General features: G+C 29.4%; 1 protein-coding gene across 1 annotated transcript; it reads right to left on the bottom strand.

The window, feature by feature from the left end:
• Positions 1-596: 596 nt before the first annotated feature.
• Abcd (ATP binding cassette subfamily D) lies at positions 597-11,382 on the bottom strand. The gene is made up of 9 exons (XM_070314931.1): positions 10,457-11,382; positions 5,192-5,430; positions 4,479-4,859; positions 3,912-4,006; positions 3,584-3,773; positions 3,081-3,178; positions 2,586-2,812; positions 1,617-2,067; positions 597-1,338 (listed from the first exon to the last, which is right to left on the bottom strand). The coding sequence occupies exons 1-9, from the start codon at positions 11,038-11,040 to the stop codon at positions 1,291-1,293; spliced, it is 2,313 nt and encodes a 770-aa protein (XP_070171032.1). The 5' UTR covers positions 11,041-11,382; the 3' UTR covers positions 597-1,290.
• Positions 11,383-21,469: the final 10,087 nt, after the last annotated feature.

The following is a 21,469-nucleotide window of genomic DNA, read 5'->3' as shown; positions in this document are numbered from 1 at the left end:
ATAGAAATTTTATACAATGCTTACATTTTATTCTTAATTGTTTTATAATTATATTGTACGTAATTCTCTGTCTCACATTATCTCATTTATATTATCTCATACAGTACAGAACATTGCAGCAATATTGCGGCAATGTTACAATATTGCTGCAACGTTCTATTGTATGGGACGATATCATAAAATGAAATTTAAGATAATATTTGTTCATAAAAACATATATATTGCAAGAATATTTCGTAAGTCTATTGCAAAATAAATCAATATCCTACGATACTTTTGATTAAAATATGGTTTTTATTTTTATTCATTAAATATTCCAGACATAAAAAAGCCAAAAGATATCTTAAAGATGTCTAAACGACGATATAAGACATCTTTATGTCGTCTTTTAGGGACATGCGTTGTCTGGGATATAATGAATAATTTTTCAATGTTTTAGAGTGGATATGGAATTTCCTTATATTGTAAAAATAAAAATAGAAAGATTTGATTACAGATATATAACAACGCGCGTGTCCAATTTATATTCTAATGAAAATATATATCGACCTATTTATTAAAACTACTTATTTTAAAATCAGTACACAGGGAACTAGAAAAATAAAAGGACATAGGAAATGTGTGGAACAAGAAAAGAAGTTTACAATATTTTATTATTTATAACACATTAATAAATTTTTTCTTAATAAATAATATTGTTTTTTGAAACTCTATTAAAGTCGGCAATAAGATCAATTGTAAGTTTCCTAATAAAAAATATATTGTAATAAATTTAATAACGTCCTTTTATTTCGAGAAATATTTGTTTTGCGTATCACAAAATATATATTCTATCTGTATAAATTTTATATTTAATTATAACCATATCACCTGTAGTATAGATTGTAAATTAGAGAACAATCTATAAAAGCAGTCGTATATTGATATATGTAACATAAATTTCCCTTTTATGATTTTATCATATACATTTTCTAAGTTATTTAAAAATATGTAATGTTGCGTCCGCGCGATATTATTCTAAAAGTAGGAAAAATAATTTTCGCAACGTGCAACCTTAAAGATATATATACATTCATATATGTATATCATACCATAATAATTTATCTACCATTTTTTTCATATCCATATCAATACTCTATATATGAAGTTTAATATATGTAATAGATATGAGATATAGAATTAGATACATACATTTCGCGAATGTGTATGATATCTCGTTTCATATTCTATATTCATACACATATCTTTCATTTTGTTTATAATACAAAATTCTATAGATTGTAGTAGTTTTCAACTAATTCCCACGTAGGTATTTTCAGGGTGTATATCACGCAACTCCTGAAAAAAATAACAAAATGTTAAAAATTATAAAAAAATATGCATAGAAACTACTTACATGTAACATATCATTGTTTCTATATGAAATTTTTATAAATTTTCTGTAGTAAAATGATTTTGATTTGAGAAGAATTTGAAATTGAAAAAAAGAGAGATATTGTAATATATATGTATATATTGTGACTACATAGTGTCTGAAAAAAATGTAAATTTAAGATTCTTTAAGAAAGAATAAATTATTTTTTATGTATATAAAGTATGCAAGATATTTAACATACATGTAGCATGTGATAGTGGCTGGTCTTCGCATCTTCCCGTTCTTTTTTATTCGCTTCCTGATTTGGCGATATCGATAATGCAGCATTTATATCCAATGGTCCAAAGGTCCATCCGCCTTCTCCATCAAATCTCAGCAACAATTTGTGATACTTAGCAAGCGACGCCACTCGATGAGTAATGGTCAACAAGGTAATTCCCTTCTTCTTCGCAGTTTCGTACATAATTCCTTCGGCTTCGAGACTGACGGCGCTCGTGCACTCGTCTAACAAAGCATATTGCGGAGCGTGATATAAGAGTCGTGTCATCGCAAGCCGCTGTTTTTCGCCACCCGATAGAGTGGAGTCCCAATCGCCAAGAGCATCGAAACCCTCCGGTTCTCTCTCAACGATACTTCGTAGATCCACGTCATCTAGCAGCCCCAGTAGCTCTTCATCTGAGCAATTCTTTGATCTGCAACAAAAGCACAACTCTCCAATTCGTATTCCGATCAAAAATTAAAGCGTACTTATAAAAATATGTGAAAAGTGTACAAAAATATATAAAAGTAAAACAAATGAAAATAAAGAAAAAAAAATATATATACATATTATATGTATATTTTTTATTTACGTTATATTTATTTATAAGTTATATATAAGAATTATAAAATAGAATATTATAAAATGCATTATAATATTTAGTTATAATTTGATTAATTATATATAATGTTATCTATTTTAATATAAATATAATATCGAATTTAATTTAATGTTAATGACTCTGTGGAATATAATGATTCTGTTGAACTGTTCAATGTCTGCAATTAATTACATGCATTATTAAACATAACTTCGTAAAAAAAAAAAATTATATCATCATATGTTGATTAAACTTATACTGCTGTCTGTGCTTCAATATAATAATTTAAGACTTTCTGTTTTATCTACAGTTTTAATCTTAATTTAATTATGAAAAATAAGTATGAGAACCTAGAATGTGCCGGGTAAATAATCTGATCTCGAAGGCAACCAACAGTCATGTAGGGTTTTTGTGGAATATAAAATAGAGCAGGCCTGCTGTGTTCGGATGAATTCCTTTCATTTGGTCTGATAAGAGTTCCATCATAGACGGGCCAGAGACCGGAGATAATGCGGAAGAGAGAACTTTTGCCACAGCCATTGGGTCCAGTGATGAGAATGTGGTCACCTGGCTTTATCTGTAAACCGTAATAATAAATAAATTAATAAATAAAATACAACATAGAATAAAAAATAAATAACGAAAAAATAGAAATAAATACAGATATTACTATCACATATTTAAAATTTTATAATATATAGAAGATATATAAAAAGAAGAAAGAGAGAGCAAATGTATACCTATAATAAATTATATGCATATCTTTCTTGAGATAAATATTGGAACACAATAAGTTTCCGTGATTATGTAACATATATGTATATATGAAATAATTGACTACCTACATGGACTGTTAAGCTGGGTACAATGACTTCACAATTAGGCGTGACTATCGGCACGTTGATCAGGCTTATACTGCCATCCGTACTTTCGCGAACAATTCCTAATAAACATATAATAACATCATATAAATAATATATGAGAAAATTATGTAATCATATTTTAATTAAAAATTGAAAATTAACTTATACATTATAATAATAAAATTGTAATATTAAATTATTAAGATTAAAAGTAATTAAATGCAAACTCATGTGAAAACAGGTCTCATAGAGATCACCGTTATTAATTTTTATTTTTTTATTCATTAAATATTCAAACTTTTACGCGTTTAATTATTTTCTAATAAACAAAGAATAATGATATTAGAATCTTTTGAAGGTTAATCAGGATCGTGCCTGAGACTTTGTAAAAATAGATATTAATTAATTTAAATTGTGAATATATTGAAATATTTGTATAAATTTTAAGGGAATAAAATTATATCTATTTGAATTATTTAATTTACCTTTAATTACTGGAGTACCATTAACGAATTCGATTATTTTATCTGCAGGTTGTTGAGCGTTGCCATTTAAAAGGGATCGCGATGGGCTACTGGTGACAATATTTCTTTTATATTTGCAGAGCGCAGCGTCTTTAAACACGTCCAACATTTCGCTGACGCGTGCCGCGTATCCTGCTAATGCGACTAATTCCTGTTTCAATAAGAATTAGAGAAATATATTCTCTTGGATGTATTTTTAAAATATATTTAACCTTGATATTTATTGTTTTATTTTTTATAATGCACAACAAACAGGTTTAAAGAAATCAATAAGTACTAAGGTGCATACTTTATAAGATGACATCAGTCGTTCGACAGCATCTGCTCCGGAACTCAAGAGATTTTTTGAAGTGGTCAAATACCTCGTTCGTTCACTCACGCCACCTGATTAATAAATAATAAGCATTATCATTATTTTTATTTATAATGAAAAATATATAAACAAAATCTTTTATTGTTTCTGCACAGTGTATAGATATAGTAACAATAGAGGCTCCTTAAATTTGTAGTATTCTTTATACAGATACTTTCACAAACACTAATGTCGCATTTCCCTCTATATCATTATAATAGAGATCACGTGACAGTACACGCAGACGAGTTTCATATGCGTAATTGCCTTTGCGCAAGTGCACGGCAATTGAGCAGCTCGCACTATGAAAAGATGCTTGTCAATTTCTGTTTTCCAACAACATCTTTCGTTTTTATAAAAATTAACGAGACTCTATTCTATAAAAAAATGTACGTATATATAACGAGAAAAATTTATCAATCTAATTTATAAGTGATATGACATTGTTTTTTGTTTTCTTTATACGAGATGTTCTACTCAGACATTGCGTTATCGTATACGCACCATCGCCGTCTGCGTTAATAATCCCGCTTCCCGATGATGTGGCCGTATTGTAGAGTAACGGCATAGCAATAACGAAGAGTCCGGTGCCGGACCATACGTATTTCATGAGGAACTGCTCTAACATCACGTACCACAGTTTGACGGTGATAACACGCTGCAAGTGTGTCACCAAAGATTTATAAGCGGAGTTCAGGTAACGATGCTCTGTGTCGTGTCCCCCATAAAATGCAATTTCTTCTGCATGGGCACTGATTCGAGCGTGAGCTTCTCTTAACTTGCCACGTCGCGTTGCTTCTTCGGCAACTAGCTGGCCAAACTTTGGTGAAGTAAAACGCAAAACTTGTCCAGTTAAACCAATAACTGCTACCGCTAATAGTGGTCCTATAGAAAATAAAATACAATAACAATAATACCGACAATATAATAATAATAGCAATACGGTAGGTATCTCTTTATTCTATCTCGTTATTCTAAGTCAACTCAGTAAATTGAAATTTCTCTTTCGCGCTGCTCTTTTACTATATACAATATTTGCATGACTATACATAGAAATAGAAAAAGAGTAAAAGATAAAGAGCGCATAAGGATATTTTCATTCTGTGTATGCGATATTAGAGCATAGGTGTGATTTCAGAATAGTCTCGTGGAAACTTTGTCTTGGCGATTTCGGAATAAAGAGATTCATATTTAACAATACAACATAACAATCTCACCTGGTATTGTCTTCGCACCCATTTTATGCGAGAACGAGATAAGGGCGATGCCGACTAAAGCACAGTCTAACAGCGGCTTAGTTAAACTAGAGTACAGGTGAGCTACGGAACTGGCTAGTTCGGACAAGTCATCCGTCAGTCTTTGCTCGGCACCGCCAAGTCTAGTGTCTAAAGCTGATACCCTATAGTAAGTCTGCTGACTCAGATACATCTTGTAAGCATGCTTTACCAGACGTTCCCTGCGCAAACACAAATCCAAGAATTATATTTTATCCCATAAGGAGTATTTAATTTTTTCTTTTTTTATCATCCAACTTGTAGAGGCTAAGCTTCTAAGTTAAAAACTAATTAAACATATTACAGGGCTACCCATACAGGGCATTCCAGATCAGGTCAATGAAACTTTAGGGTCTTATAGGAAATTGAATTTGGAACAAAAAAGTTCGGACGAAATTTCCTGACATAAACATAGGTCTGGAAACGCTTCATTAAAAAGTTATAGCTAATAAACCTCGAAAAATCACTTTTGATAATTTTTAAAAATAACTTCAAAATCCTTCATTCATTAAAAAAAGTAACGAAATAAATTTGACGGATAATTAAATAACAAATTAAATTATACCAATTTCATTTAATTCTGATAAGGCATTCAAAACAAGATAAGCTCAAAACAATGAAAAAAGCAGAAAATTGAAAAAAACCACCTTTCTATGATGTTTGTGTAAGCACTACATTCGTAATGCAAATATTGCAAATCCAAACATAAAAATGTTCTTATTAAATTTTGATCATAACTAATTACTTACAGAGAGTTTATTACAATAGTTACAACTTTTTGACAAAGCGTTTCCAGATCTATGTTTATCCGTGCTTTTTTGTTCCAAATCTAATTTCCTACATGACCCTGAAGTTTCATTGATTTGATCTAAAACACCCTGTATATATAAAGTAATTATATATAAACAAAACCAATGTATATCACAAATTGTTAAATTATTAGTTTTCTTCATCAACTACATAAAACGGCATTAATATCATATATTTAAATAAACTTCAGATGATTTTCAATATGACAAAAAAGATGATACTGTGGCGAAATTTTTATAATCATATTTACTTCTTTCTTCTAAACCAGATAAGACTCCTCCCTTTTCAATTACAGTTGAAACATGGAGAAAAATATAATTTTAAGCTTCTCATGATATAATAAATACAAAACTAGTGTAATATAATATTATAACTACAAAAGAGTTCGACATTATTGTTAATTGTTAGATTAGATATATCTGAGAGCACACAACATCTTGGCATAATTCGTGCGTTTTTGACGCAAGAAAGAGAAACCCAGTAAATACTGTTTGTTATAATAATCGCACTGAAGTAATATAATATATATAAATTATATTATACAGGGTCTCCCCAATTTAAATGGCAAAACTTTAAGAGAGTGTAGGGAAAAACTAAGACAAGAAGCCCTTTAGAGGTTTGCTCGTTTTTGCTCCTTTTTAGAGAAAATCGCAAAAATTCAATCTCTCATTGTCAGTTGCTCTCTTGAGTTGATTGGCGCCGAATAAACTTTCTGCTTCAAGATTTCTTACATATGTAAACATTTGATGTTATCCTTTACGGTGCCAATCAATTCAAGAGAGCAATTAAGAGACCGAACAATAGATGCAGTGCACCAAATATCACTAAAACAATGTCTAGCTGCAATTAATGAGGTCAGTGCTAGATGTAATGCTTGCATTGCTGCAAGAGGGCAACATTTTGAACAATATCTGCATTAAATAGATGATAACATAAATAAAATGTAAATAAATAAGTAAAAAAACGAAAACTTGTTTTATTTCTTTTTTTGTGATTTTCTCCAAAATGGAGCAAAAACGAGCAAAGAGCTCTAAAGGACTTTCTGTCTTAGCTTTTCGGTCCCCAACACACTCCTAAAGTTTTGCCATTTAAATTGGAGACACCCTGTTTATTAATATATGTAATACATTGCATGTGTTATTATGCAACATTATAAGATAAACCTTCGGGAAATCCACCTATATGAAATAATGGGTAAGAATACCCAATTCTTATGTATTTTTGCCTCCTGAGCATGAATATGAAACTTAAAAATGGCGGTCGGACTCGCAAGTAGAAGAGAAACGCAAAAATCCGAGCAAAACGCGAAAATTCAAACCATGTCCAAGGGATGCATTTTTGTTAGTAATAATTCACTCCTGGGATACAGATTTGGGTTAGGTTATTTCTTCCGGAAGTGGGCATGCATCCATACAATAATTGTGGGATGGACTTCGCTTCGCGTTGTAAAGTATATGCGTGGACACAGTGGGTTCCGCCGCCCCTACGGAGGGGTTCCACTTCCGGAAGATATAACCTAACCCAAACCTATATCCCAGAAATGAATTATTATCAATAAAAATGCATCCCGCGGACATGGCTTGAATTTTCTCTTCGATTTGCGAGTCTGACCGCCATTTTTAAGTTTCATATTCGTGTTCAGGAAACAAAAATACATAAGAATTGGGTATTCTTATCCATTATTTCATATAGGTGAGTTTTCCGAAGACTTACCCGTTATAAGCTACTATAATAAAACACTTTGTATTCAAGTTAATACCACGGGTATGTTCCATGTATCTGCTTTTATCAGTTAAAAAATTTATGATATAATCTCCCAATAAGGGATTTAAAATATTAAATTGATCATTCGTGAAAATCGGACAGATGAATGAAATTATTCGTGCTGCTTAAGAAGAAGCAAAGTAAGATAAGTAACGTAAAATAAGACATGAAGTAGATGTAAATATATTCAACTCTTATCTATGTATAATAAAAATATAAATAAAATTTTGAATTTTATAAACTACATAAATTATTTAAATATTTTAATTATATTTTATTATTTATATATTTATTTATATATTAATGTAATAGGGTCAATTCTTTGTATTATTAGATATACTACACCTATACATATAACATTCTTCTAACTGTATTTATTGAGAACATACGCCTTACGCTATTGTACCGTTGTGTTATCAGTGGCGGGTTTAAAGATCTGCAAACCCCGAGCAAATTAATATCAACAGTTGTTTTCAGCTATATCGGGAAAAAGAGGACCAATTAAAGCCTGAGCGCAGATATTAATGCATAAATATTTATTTATATGTATGCGTGCACGTGTATGGCGTTGAAGAAAAATATTAAATCGATCGAAAAGTTTAGTATAAAAATGTAAATAGAAAAAAGACAAACTTCGTTCTTCTCAAAAATTTTTTTTTCATATATGTAATATCAAAAGATATTAAATATCTTTTATATTTTGATTACTGCAAATTAATTTTTCATTACTCTCTCTTTTAACTTTTTAGTTTATAGATTTGAATTAATCATTATTATTTTAAATGTAGCTCGCATTTCAATTGGCTATATAATTATGTAATTACTATTCTTAATTAGATAAAAAAAGAATTAATTAAAGATATAAGAACTTTAGTTTTTTTATTATATTAACAAAAAAATATAAAGAAAAATAATATTATATCTAAAAAAATAATAGAAAAAAAATAAAATTTGTTTTTTTCCAAATGTTTTTTACTAAAGTTTGGCATCTTGCATTCATAAATGGTATAAATATATTGCGTTTCAGCTAGATGCTCTGATGCTCTTTTGGCCCTCTTCTCCGAGTAGTGATTAATTTTATCAAAGAATTTTTTCTTCACATTCTCTATATTTTTAGTTGTACTTTTTGTGTGTATCTTGTTTATATTTTGTCTTCTCTCTATTTTTCCAAGCTCACAATTTCTCAACTTTTTGAACATATTTTATATTTAAATAAAGTAAATAGGATAACGTGTAAGATAAGGTAGAGCTAAGATAAGCAATTTCCATTTTCATCTTAAAGAGATAAAAAAGGAAGGCGGTTGAAGGGACCTGAGAAAAGACTCGGTCATTCATCATTTATAACGTGTAAAATTTTAATTCATAGAACGTGAAGAAATAAATGATACTGTTCTTAAAGGGGACAAATGTAGACACAGATTTAGATATAGTAGAATAAATATTATGATTAGAATACTTATCTAATCGAAAAATTTGTTTATAAAATAAATCTTTACCATTCTTCAGTTGATCAAATGGGATCAAACATTCTGCATCACTTTATTCGTTCATTTCGATTTACCTTTTTTTTTTTTTTTTTTTTTTTTTTTTTTTTTTTTTTTTTTTTTTTTGATACAGGATATCTATCCAAAGCTTGTAAAAAAATTTCCTGATTTTCAGGTATTTTGTTCCAAGTAAAATTAGAGAATTCTAGAATGGAACTTTTTAAAATAAGTTTTCTTGTGTGCCTTTTCTAATACTTCGACTCATACAATGGAAAAATAAACTACTTAAATTTTAAATATTAAATTTAAAAATGAACTGAAAAGAACTGAATGACTTTTGTAAGATAAGCATTTTTCATTTGCATAATATTTTCATTTTCTATCGTTAATTGCAAAAATTACAATGAAAGATGTGTACTTAGTATTGCGTATTCAGTATTTTTTTCTATGACAATGAACGTGTAATCAAAGAGAGAAAGATATATATTTATAATATATTTGAAACATATAATTCACAATCATTGGCTAATCAGATTGCCGATACTTGCAATATAATAATAAAATGATCAAAGAGAGAATTTTTGAAAAAAATTCCCTATGGAAATTCCCTGATTTTTTAAGGTAAACACGAAATCCCTGAGAATTCCAGGTTAGGTTTCTAGATTTTTCTAGGCAATAAACATCTTGAAATGTATAAGCTTTTATATTACATTCTACAATCGCAGGAAACAAAATATAGATAAATCCATCCGTTTTAGTGGCGCAATCTATATTTCTTCCTTTTCTCTTTTTTTCTCTCTTTAAACTTGTTTCAATTGATATAAAATTGAATTAAAAAAAAAAAATATATATATATATATATATCATAGATTAATTGAATTAATTATAATTCTCTTTCATCGATAATTGAATTAAAAGATATAATTTTAAAAGACGATAAAATCGAATAAAATTTTGAAAAATATGAGAAAAAAGACACGGTGAACGATATAGCTAAAAAAACATTCATTCATCGCGTGAAAAGGACGGTGGAATGTGACAAAAGCATGCCTCGCAAAACGCACTACTGCGTTCTGAAAGGACGGATATAGACATCCCCCACTTTCATATACGTCAAAGAAGTAGAAACGTACATATAGCAGGAGCGTACCTAAAGCTAAGCGCCAATCGGCATTCGAGGTATCTGATGGCGGAATTGACGAAAGTAGCGGGTAAAGCGATGGCGAACCATCGTCCGAGCATCAGGCCGAAGCCGCGCACGTCGCGCAACACTATCCTCTTTACGATCTGACCCTCCAGCTCGGCCACGTAGACCGACAGGAAGGTCCTGGCCAGCAACGTCAGCGTCGCGCACGCCAAAAGACCCATCTCTCGGCTTCGCCATCCCGGTACCATGATCCTCAGCAGCATGATCAGCTGTCGAAGAAAATCGCGATCCAATCCCACCGATGACCTTTGTTTTCCCCCATTGCCACTTCCGATAGTCTTCTTTTTATCGGGAGGATCGTTGCCGCTTCGGAGAACGGTACCGTTCTCGTTGGACCCTTTGGAATGACATTGGTCCTTGCCTCTCTTCCGGATGGACGATTTGAAACAAGCGAGGATGTGCGGATAGGTAAGCTTGAGGAGATAGAGGGCGGCGGCGGTGCCGGCGACGCCGCGCGTCAGCGTCTTCTGTCGCACGCCGTAGCGCGCGGACGCGCCGTCGATCAGCTTCGAGAACACCGACGACATTCTTCGTTATCTCGGTTGAGCCCCCGTTGAAGCAATGGACGAGTCTCAAATAGCGATCTCAATAGCGCGCATCTCGCGCTACCGATGAAATCACGACGACGATAACGACGAGGAAGCATCTACGGCTCCGGTCCCCGCACCGCTACTCTTCACGGTGACTTCGCGCTCGGTCCACGCGCTTATTTTAGAAGCGCGATCGAGAGGCGCCTCACTCGATTGGATACGCGGGTTATGTGTACAGAGCGCGCGCGCGCGAACAACCGCTTGGGCCGGCCACCAGCTGGCGACTGATGCTTGACGCTTGACGCCCTGACGTTTGCAACGCTCACTGCTCACTGACGTCTGTGCTGACTGCTCACGCTTGACGTTTGCTCTCGCGCGATATACGCGACCTACGGAAGAACTAAACTCTCTCGTATCTCGCAGTTAATAGCTACGCTGTTGCACGAATAGTTATCTCCATGACGATTCCCCTCATTCTTTGCACTAGTAAGCGAATTAAAGTCTCTTATATATGTATGAGATAATACTTTTGAGATAATACTTTTATGTACAGAATAATGAGACAAATCAATTAGTGCCAAAAAAATAAATAATTGTTTAAAAAAATACATTGTAAATAATTTTCTTAAAAACAATTATTTTTACAATCTTTATACTAATTGATTTGTCTCATTATTCTGTATATAAAAGTATTACGGTAAGATTATCGAAAACTAAATATTTTACGAGATATTTAATTTTTTGTCAGATCAAAATATTAAATAACTTAAAAAGTACTTAATAAAAAAATACTTTATTATGGTGTTACGGAAAGCTCTCGAGATAAGCTACAAGAATATGTAATGAAAAATAAGGAGTTCCGTTTAAAAAATTCAAAGTGATTTTTTCAAAGTGATATAACCTTGACGGTGCTATTTGAGGTCATATTAATATTATTATACATATAATGCGCCACTTAGAGCTCTACAACTTTGGTTGGAAACATTTTTCTCAGAAAAGTTTCGTTTTCGAGATATTTGACCGTTTCCAGACTTTTCTAACATCCTGCATATATATCATAGTTTCGTAAAAACAATAATCTGGAATAATTTATTCATGAATTTTATGAATCACTATCGCGTCGTTAAATCGAACGATTGCATCTCGCTACTGAGTATATATATATATACTCAGTAGCGAGATGCAATCGTTCGATTTAACGACGCGATAAATGATTCATGAAATTCATGAATAAATTATTCCAGATTATTGTTTTTACGAAACTATGATGTCGCGTAAGAAAAAGAAAGAATCATTGAATAATCTTTTAATTTCGACAACTTTTTCAAGATGAAGAATTTTTAAAATCCTGAGAGAGAGAGGGAGGGGGAAAGAGAGAGAGAGAGAGAGAATATTATAAACTAACTCTCACCCGTTAAGAGTAGATTTATACATATTTATATTCTTTTTTACACATCTATTTAGATTCTTATATTTTTTGCTTAATTATGATACATAATTCGTGTAAAAGCGTGTTTTGCAGGACTGAAGCCTTTGTAAAAAAATATTTCATATGCAACGACTTATGTACAAGTAATACATTTATTACTTGTGTTTATTATGTTTCGCTTAATAGATCTTGTTTTATGTCAATATTTTATTTGCATAATGTATGGCACACATACGAAATATAAACATGCTAATATATGCGGGCAGTACTGGAAAAACACACCTAACCTATTATAGTTACATTAATGATTAAAACAAGACACACACACTCACATCTTTAAGTTTACTTCGTGATTTTTTGCTCATTTCAATCATATCCTCAATAAATTTCTTTACTCTCTCTGTCATATTTCTCTCTATTATCCATATATTATATATATATATATTTTTAAATATAATAAGAAAAAAATGAAAAAATAAATACGATATCGATAAAAAGTCACGTGCAATTTTTATTCCAACAAATCCGCTTCTTTTATTGAAAATTTATAATTTTAAAATTAGTTGTTTGTTTTTTAATTACACACTTGATATTATTTTTTGTACACGTTCAAAATTTAATGAATAGAAAATAAGTGAATTCTATATTTATTACAATCAATGTTTTTTTTTTAATTATATTTTGTTACACTTTTTATATGTGAAATAAGCGTGAAGCGAATAAAAATTAATAAAATAAACAGAATATACGTGAAACAAAAATATATGAGGTTTGTTACATCTACTGCGAATGCAATTGCATTCTTGCATGACGCTTTTAGTCGGATGTATTTAGTTTTTGTCTACTCACATGCAATTGCAAGGTCAATGCACCGTCCTGATTCATATCTAGCTGACCGCATCTTTCTTTTCCTTCTCATCATAATTCGCTACTTTACCGTACAGTTGCTTCTTGTATATCTTGCCAAATCATAAATTGCAATATATACATAATAGAACGATCTGATAAGGCGTTCAAAAGGAAATAAGCTTAAAATAACGAAAAAAGCTTGAAACTTGAGAAACCACCTTTCGATGGTCTTTGTGTAAACATTACATTCGTAGTGGAAACATCGCACAAATACAAACATAAAAATGTTCTTATTAAATTTTGATCATAACTAATAACTTACAGAGGGTTTATTAGTTATAACTTTTTAACGAAGCGTTTCCGGACTTACGTTTATACGAACATTTTTGTTCCAAATTCAATTTCCTGTAAGATTTTTGTTGACTTGATCTCTGAAACACTTCGTATATAACTAATACATATTAAAAGAGATAATATAAATTATAAATGGTGGTCTGTCACCATTTATAATTTATATGTTTTGATATTGTAAAAGATTAAAAAATGATTGTTTTCGCATTGATAATTTAAGGGAAACATTTAATGATCGCATAATGACTGTTTTCGCATTGATAATTTAAGGAAAACATTTTACATATTATTTATATATTACAGATATTAATGTATATTATTTATTTTGGTAAATATGCTTATTATATAGGTTACACCTCACCGATGACTTTGACCTTGACATATGTTGTCAAGGACATGACCCTGAGTAACTTTTCCTTATAACTTAATCGGCGATCTCTTATAGTTTCTGAAATATTTAAAGTTATAATTTCACAATTTTAATCATTTCTCTATTATAAAATAAAGAAAAATAAAGATTGTTTACATTGTATTTACGTAGATCAAACGTGAAAAAAGAACTTTTTTACATTTCCAGAGACGAAGCTCTTTGGATTTTTTTTACTTTCCACGCAAAGCGAGGTTCAATCTAAACCTATGTGTATAGTTTTCTTATAGTGGAGCCCACTGCGTCCACGCATATACTTTGCAATCCACATAACAATTGTAGGGTGGATTTTACTTTGCTTTGTGAAGTATATGCGTGTACAGAGTGAGTTCCGCCCCCCCCCCCCCCCTACGGGGGGCTTCACTTCCGGAAGATATAACTTAACCTAAACCAAATTTTAGTTTTAAATCAGAAATAGGTTTGGGTTAGGTTATATCTTCCGGAAGTGGAGCCCCCCCGTAGGGGGGGGGTGAACTCACTGCGTCCACGCATATACTTTCTCATCCATGCAACAATTGTGGGGCGGACTGTCTCTCTGTCTTTATATTATTATCCAAATGTTAACTTTAAATTTCTCAGAAACTATAAGAGACCGCCGGTTAAGTTATAAGGAAAAGTTATTCAGGGTCATGTTGACAATATATGTCAAGGTCAAAGTCATCGGTGAGGTGTAACCTAATATGCATATTTACCTTTATTTTATATTTTATTTATTTACGATAATGTAGCAATATTTGTATTATTTAATAAACTTCACTTTGAGCCTTTATATCAGTAGATGGAATTTATTGCTACTATTGAGACGAGATTCATTAGCATATTATATTCTTTATTCTTTCAATATACATATTTATCCATAAATCTTGAAGATAGAAACACATTTATCGTGTGAAGAAAGTAAGCAATTGTGGAAGTTTTCTCGCCTCGTTAATTTTGTTTTTATATAAAACACGCAAAATTTGAAATATTTATATTTAATTATCTATTTTATTACCGTCTAGGAAACTCGGGAAATTATTTGCTCTTGTAATACTCTACTCTTAACGATCATTATCCAAATCGTAAAATACATGTTGCGTATTTAATATTTATACAAAATGCCTAATATTATTGTTATCCTTAATAATATTCTATATTATTCATATAAGACTCGAGGACTTACCTGAACTGCTTATAAATGTCATCTATCGCATGATAAATCGATCGCTGTTATTCAATGTAATCTATGCAAATATCTTGATAGAATATTGTCGACTCATAAATTGTTTAATACTTATATCTATCATGACTATCATAACGATTGCTTTTTTTGGCTCATCAACTTTTTCAAGAGAAAAGAAATATTGATATCAATTTCTAACTCAAAAATATGTATGCTAAATTTTACATATTGCATAACGCAAATATTATTATTACTTTGCGCTCGGGGCATTTTGGTTGATCATTATCTAAAGTATAACTTGTAATTGCAAAATATATGCTTTAAAAAAGTTTAGCAATTATAATTTTATATAATAATTTATCTTGACATTTTTTTTATTACAATAAAAGTAATTGGCGTTTACTCTAACGATTCTATCCCCATCAATATAGTTATTATCTAGCTACGTGTTCTAGCTGTTTACTATGCAAGAATATATTAGCGAATTAATATCGCAATGCAGATTTGCGTCTTCAAACAAATTCATTGATACAAAAGACATAAATGACAATAACATGCGATTGAAGAGCCATTGTACGCAATTGTTTACTTAGTATCGGTTACCATTTAATATTTGGTAATTACGTTTCATCGATCAAACTCTTGTTATTTTCAATTATTTATTCATCTGATCTGACATACAAAAGTAAAACAATTATATGTATGAAAGGATTAATTATTATTTATCTTATTTATTTTCGTTATACTTGTTAGTTTCAAAATTTTGTACAATTAACAATAGAACGAATTCTGAAACATAAAAATGTTGATTTATGACACTATAGATGAATATATATGAGCTATTGACTGAACATTGTTCACGACTCCAGTACATATATAAAACATTTTTAAAAAAAATTTTATATATTTTCATATTTTTATATTTTTATATTTTATATTTTTATATTTTATATTTTTAAAATGTTGAAAAAGTACTTGAATCATTAAACAAAGAGAGAAAACATATGTAAGCATGTAATCCTATAAATAAATATTTTACATATGCATTGAAATGCTAATAATCAATTAATATTAATGATAAATTAATTAAATATGTTAATTTATGGTGAATGTTATTTAATATTAATTTTCTAAATTATTACAATGTTAATGAATTAATATATTAACCGTGACCGTGATTGGTCTTTATGATATATGCGTGTGTCATTATTATATTGTATTATTGCATATTTATCTTTAACGTGAGAATACGATTAAAGACACATAGTTGCTTGAAAGAAAAGAATTTATGACAAAAGATTTGTCGATGCAATGAATAAATAATTAATCTCTGAAAAATATTTATTTTTTAATTTTAGAATTTTTAATTTTGTGTATGTATGTGAATGTTAATTAAAGTAAATTTAAAAAATCTGTATATTTAAATATTTTACGCATTTACGTAAAATCAAGATATGTTTTACTCATATTTCTTTTAAAAGATATTGCGCTCGAGTTTTTAAATTGGTAAAATATTAATGAATTATCATATTAACCGTGACCGTGATTGGTCTTTATGATATATGCGCGTGTCATTATTACATTAATGCATATTTATCTTTAACGTGCGAATACGATAAAGATACACAGCTGCTTGAAAGAAAAGAATTTATGACAAAAGATTTGTCGATGCAAAGAATGAATAATAATTCACTGAAAAATTTATTTTTTAATTTTAGTATTTTAAATTTTGTACGTGTGTGTGAATCTTAATTAAAATAAATCTTAAAAATCTGTAATTAAATATTTCATGCATTTACGTGAAAGCAAGAGATGTTTTACTTATTTTTTTTTAAAAGAAATCGCGTTCGATTCCTTTTCAAAACGCACTAGATCATTCCCTTTGCAAAATTTTGCATCGTAAAATATACTTCCTGCGCAGATTTCATACTTTGTCGACTATATTCAGTATTGCTCTCACTTTCGAAGAAAGTAGTTTTATAGGTAGAAGATGTGGTTATGTGCAGAAATAACATATGTTGCGCGAACGAATATAAATTTGCATCAAACATGGCTTTTCATCTTATTTAATTCTTTATAGGATAGATAACACACACACATATGCATAGAGAAAGATTAAAACTATTTTTATGCTTATTAAACCATTGCATATAAAATCTCGCTTTAATATAAACAATTTTCAATTAAAAAATTTCCAGAAAATAAAATATACATATTAAAATATACATATTAAAATATACATATTCTAATTAAAGCTATTTACTCTATCTATTTCTGTTTATCTATCTACATATAGATGCTTTGATTTCACAGTCGTACTTTTGATTACAAAAGCGAGTATATACAGGGTGTCCCATTTTAAAAGTTCTACCCTCATAACTTTTCAGGATCAATGTTTGAAGGAAAACGACTCGGATAAAAGTTGTAGGGAACAAAGGGGGCTATCTAATAGCGACCTTGGATTTGACATTAAAGGTCATTTTCAAGGTCATTTGAAGGTCAACTTCCGTTTTTAAATGGAACCTCCTATTTTTCATTATATATTCTTGTAGCTTATCTCGAGAGCTTTCCAAAACATTACAATAAAGTATTTTTTTATTAAGTACTTTTTGAGTTATTTTATATTTTATATTTTTATATTTTATATTTTTATTAAGTACTTTTTGTGTTATTTTATATTTTAATATGACATATTTTGATATAGAAAATAAAATATTTCGAAAAATATTCAGTTTTCGATAATCTTACCGTAATACTTTTATGTACAGAATAATGAGACAAATCAATTAGTGCCAAAAAAAAAAAAAATTATTTAAAAAAAATACATTGTAATTAATTTTCTTAAAAACAATTATTTTTTATACTAATTGATTTGTATCATTATTCTGTACATAAAAGTATTACGGTAAGATTATCGAAAACTAAATATTTTACGAGATATTAAATTTTTTATATCAAAATATGTCAGATTAAAATATAAAATAACTTAAAAAGTACTTAATAAAAAAATCCTTTTTTTTTAGTGTTTTGAAAAGCTCTCGAGATAAGGTACAAGAATATGTAATAAAGAATAGGGAGTTCCATTTAAAAAACGGAAGTTGACCTTCAATTGACCTTGAAAATGACCTTTAATGTCAAATCCAAGGTCACTATTAGATAGCCCTCTTTGTTCCCTACAACTTTTATTTGAATCGTTTTCCTTCAAACGTTGATTTTGAAAAGTTATGAGGATGGAACTTTTAAAATGGGACACCCTGTATATATATATCTCCTTCTTTTTTCGCATGCGCAATTGCGATATTGAGCATGTAATTTACATGTTTTGCAATTATTCCAATTATTTCCCTAGTTAAAATCTAATTGAGATATCGAACTATAGTACTGTGTAGAAGTGCGATGTTGAAAGCAACCAATTGCTTCATAAAAACTATCACGCGAACTCTCGATTCTTGCGCGAAAAAAGTAAATTTTGCGAAAACCGACGAATTTCTTCGTTATTTTTATTGCAAGCCAAAAATTTGTGTTAAACAATTTACAATATTATAATAAAATTAGAATTGAAACACAGCTAGACACAAAATTATCTGTGATTTTTGATATATTAAATTTAATTTAAAAAATAGTAAAAAATATATAATATATTGCAAATAATAAAATTGTGAATATATGGTATTTTAGTCAATTTGTTATTACTGAAATGATGGATTTTGAAATAGGCGAGTGTGTAATAATCTTAACATTCAAGAATCACGGAAATAAGTTTAAAATATTTTTACATTATTATTATTTTTTATATTCCTTTGCAAGTAATAAGAATTTTATAGTTATTCGTGCAAATGATAAAATTTATTGCATATTTAATACTCGATACTAATATTTCTACGTAAAGACAAAGCTGCAATGAAAAAATTATAATGTCTCGCTTGCGATCTTTCGCTCCGTTTTAATAATTAAAAAAATGATTAATCGATAAATAATATAAATCTATTTTTCAAGTTTGATCCATTGCTCTTTGTTTAACATACACTTCAAAGAGCTATTAAAAATTTGTTATTAAAAATTAATTTAAAATGAATGTTAGGTAAAACATCTCTTATTAAAAAACTTAAATCGAAATGAATAATATATCATTAAAGTCTTAATTATACAGCATATTAATGCGCATGCGCGCACGTACATTAATATTATTATTAAAATAATTATAGTTTTATATATAGTATTCTCATTTTTTATTAGATTTCTCTTTTTCTCTCTCCTTCTCTCTCCTTTTTTTCCCTCTGTTTTTCTTTCTATTAGCCTTAATCAAATAAATACGTTTCTTCATATTGTGACATTAGAGTAATCGGTGAAGAAGTAACTGTCTGCCAAAATTATCAAGTTTCCTTGTTAAATGTAAACTCGTTGGTTTTAATCTTTAACAATGTATACTACAATAATTCTGTTTCATTGAACAAAATTCATTATTTATTTAAAATACAGATCCTTTTTATATAAACTTATAATATTTGGATAAAATAAATACTTCTCTATTAAAATGTTATTCTCTATTAGAATATTTCTTTAACTTATTAAATTATTTCTATTCTTTTTAAATATAAAGATTTATACAATTTCAATATATTTTGAAAATAGTTTATAATTTTAGAATAAATTCTGTAATGTCTTATATATAGATAATTAAAAATATATCTGTGGAAATCTTTTTCTATCTTAAACTTTTGTTCATTAATTCGAAAAGAATTATAACGATTAAGGAATAAATGCTCAATATTATAAATCTTATAAATGTTATTTATAGAAAGCTATTTTTCCATTTTACTTAATCTTTATTTTTAAATATACAGGGTGTCCTAGACCACCCGTACACCCCTTTTCTCTCAAAAACTAAGCATTTTAGAGAAAAACGTTTTGAACAAAAATTGTATGGTTTTGAAGGGAATATAAGATGGTGTCATTGGTTTGACCTTGGATGGCATCGTTAAGGTCAAGTGAAACTCCCTTAAATGAAATTCCCTATTTTTTATTGCATATTCTCATAGCTTACCTCGAGAGCTTTCCAAAACATTATAATAAAATATTTTTTTATTAAGTACTTTTTGAGTTACTTTATATTTTAATCTGACATATTTTGATATAAAAAATTAAATATCTTGTAAAATATTTAGTTTTCGATAATTTTACCGTAAGACTTTTATGTACAGAATAATAAGACAAATCAATTAGTATAAAAAAAATTGTTTTTAAGAAAATTATTTACAATGTATTTTTTTAAACAATTATTTGTTTTTTTTTGCACTAATTGATTTGTCTTATTATTCTGTACATAAAAGTGTTACGGTAAGATTATCGAAAACTAAATATTTTACGAGTTATTTAATTTTTTATATTAAAAGATGTCAGATTAAAATATAAAATAACTCAAAAAGTACTTAATGGAAAAAATACAATACTTTATTATAGTGTTTTGGAAAGCTCTCGAGATAAGCTACAAGAATATGTAATGAAAAATAGGGGGTTACATTTAAGAAATTTAAGATGTCCTTGACTTGACCTTAACGATGCCATCCAAGGTCAAACCAATGACACCATCTTATGTTCCCCTCAAAACTATACAATTTTTGTTGAAAACGTTTTTCTCTAAAATGCTTAGTTTTTGAAAGAAAAGGGGTGTACGGGTGGTCTAGGACACCCTGTATATATAGATTTTTAAGCTATTAAAAAAGAAACTAGAATCAAGCTCGTTGTTTAGATCATTCGTTCATCAAGTAGAAGTGATGTTTCTATCTGTAACATTTGGATCGGACTGAATCTTTGTATCTCCGAACATTATAGATGTTCGTATCATCTTTTCTTTCTTTATCATCAAGTAATTATGCATTATTATTCTCGTATCGTTATTCGAGCTAAAGTTCTCTTATGCGTCTCTTATTTCATATCATGATGCGGTGAGTCATTGAATTACGAGAGAATCGTGATCTCATTTTATGCATTGCCATATATAAATATTTTTATTCTAAGAAATAGCAATCGATAATTAGCATAATCAATAATAATAATTTAACAGGTAGTAAGAAAATGTAACAATTTTGAAGAGAAGTGATTGTTATCATATGATAGAGACAGAGAAGAGAGAGAGAGTGAGAGTGAGAGAGAGAGAGAGAGAGAGAGAGAGAGAGAGAGAGAAAGAGAGAGAAAGAGAGAGAAAGAG

The sequence above is a fragment of the Polyergus mexicanus genome, unplaced genomic scaffold (genome assembly GCF_030449975.1).
Source record: "Polyergus mexicanus isolate NDT 795.1 unplaced genomic scaffold, iyPolMexi1.0 SCAF_80, whole genome shotgun sequence".
NCBI lineage: Eukaryota > Metazoa > Arthropoda > Insecta > Hymenoptera > Formicidae > Polyergus > Polyergus mexicanus.
Note: the sequence above shows the minus strand (reverse complement) of the source record. Positions and strands in the feature narration are given on the sequence as shown.

Coding starts and splice junctions, on each gene's coding strand:
- Abcd (XM_070314931.1), bottom strand. CDS start 11,040: ATGTCGTCGGTGTTCTCGAAGCTGATCGACGGCGCGTCCGCGCGCTAC. Junction 3,179..3,583: donor TGGTACTCCAGTAATTAAAG/GTAAATTAAATA, acceptor TATGTTTATTAG/GAATTGTTCGCGAAAGTACG. Junction 1,339..1,616: donor GCCACTATCACATGCTACAT/GTATGTTAAATA, acceptor TATTTTTTTCAG/GAGTTGCGTGATATACACCC.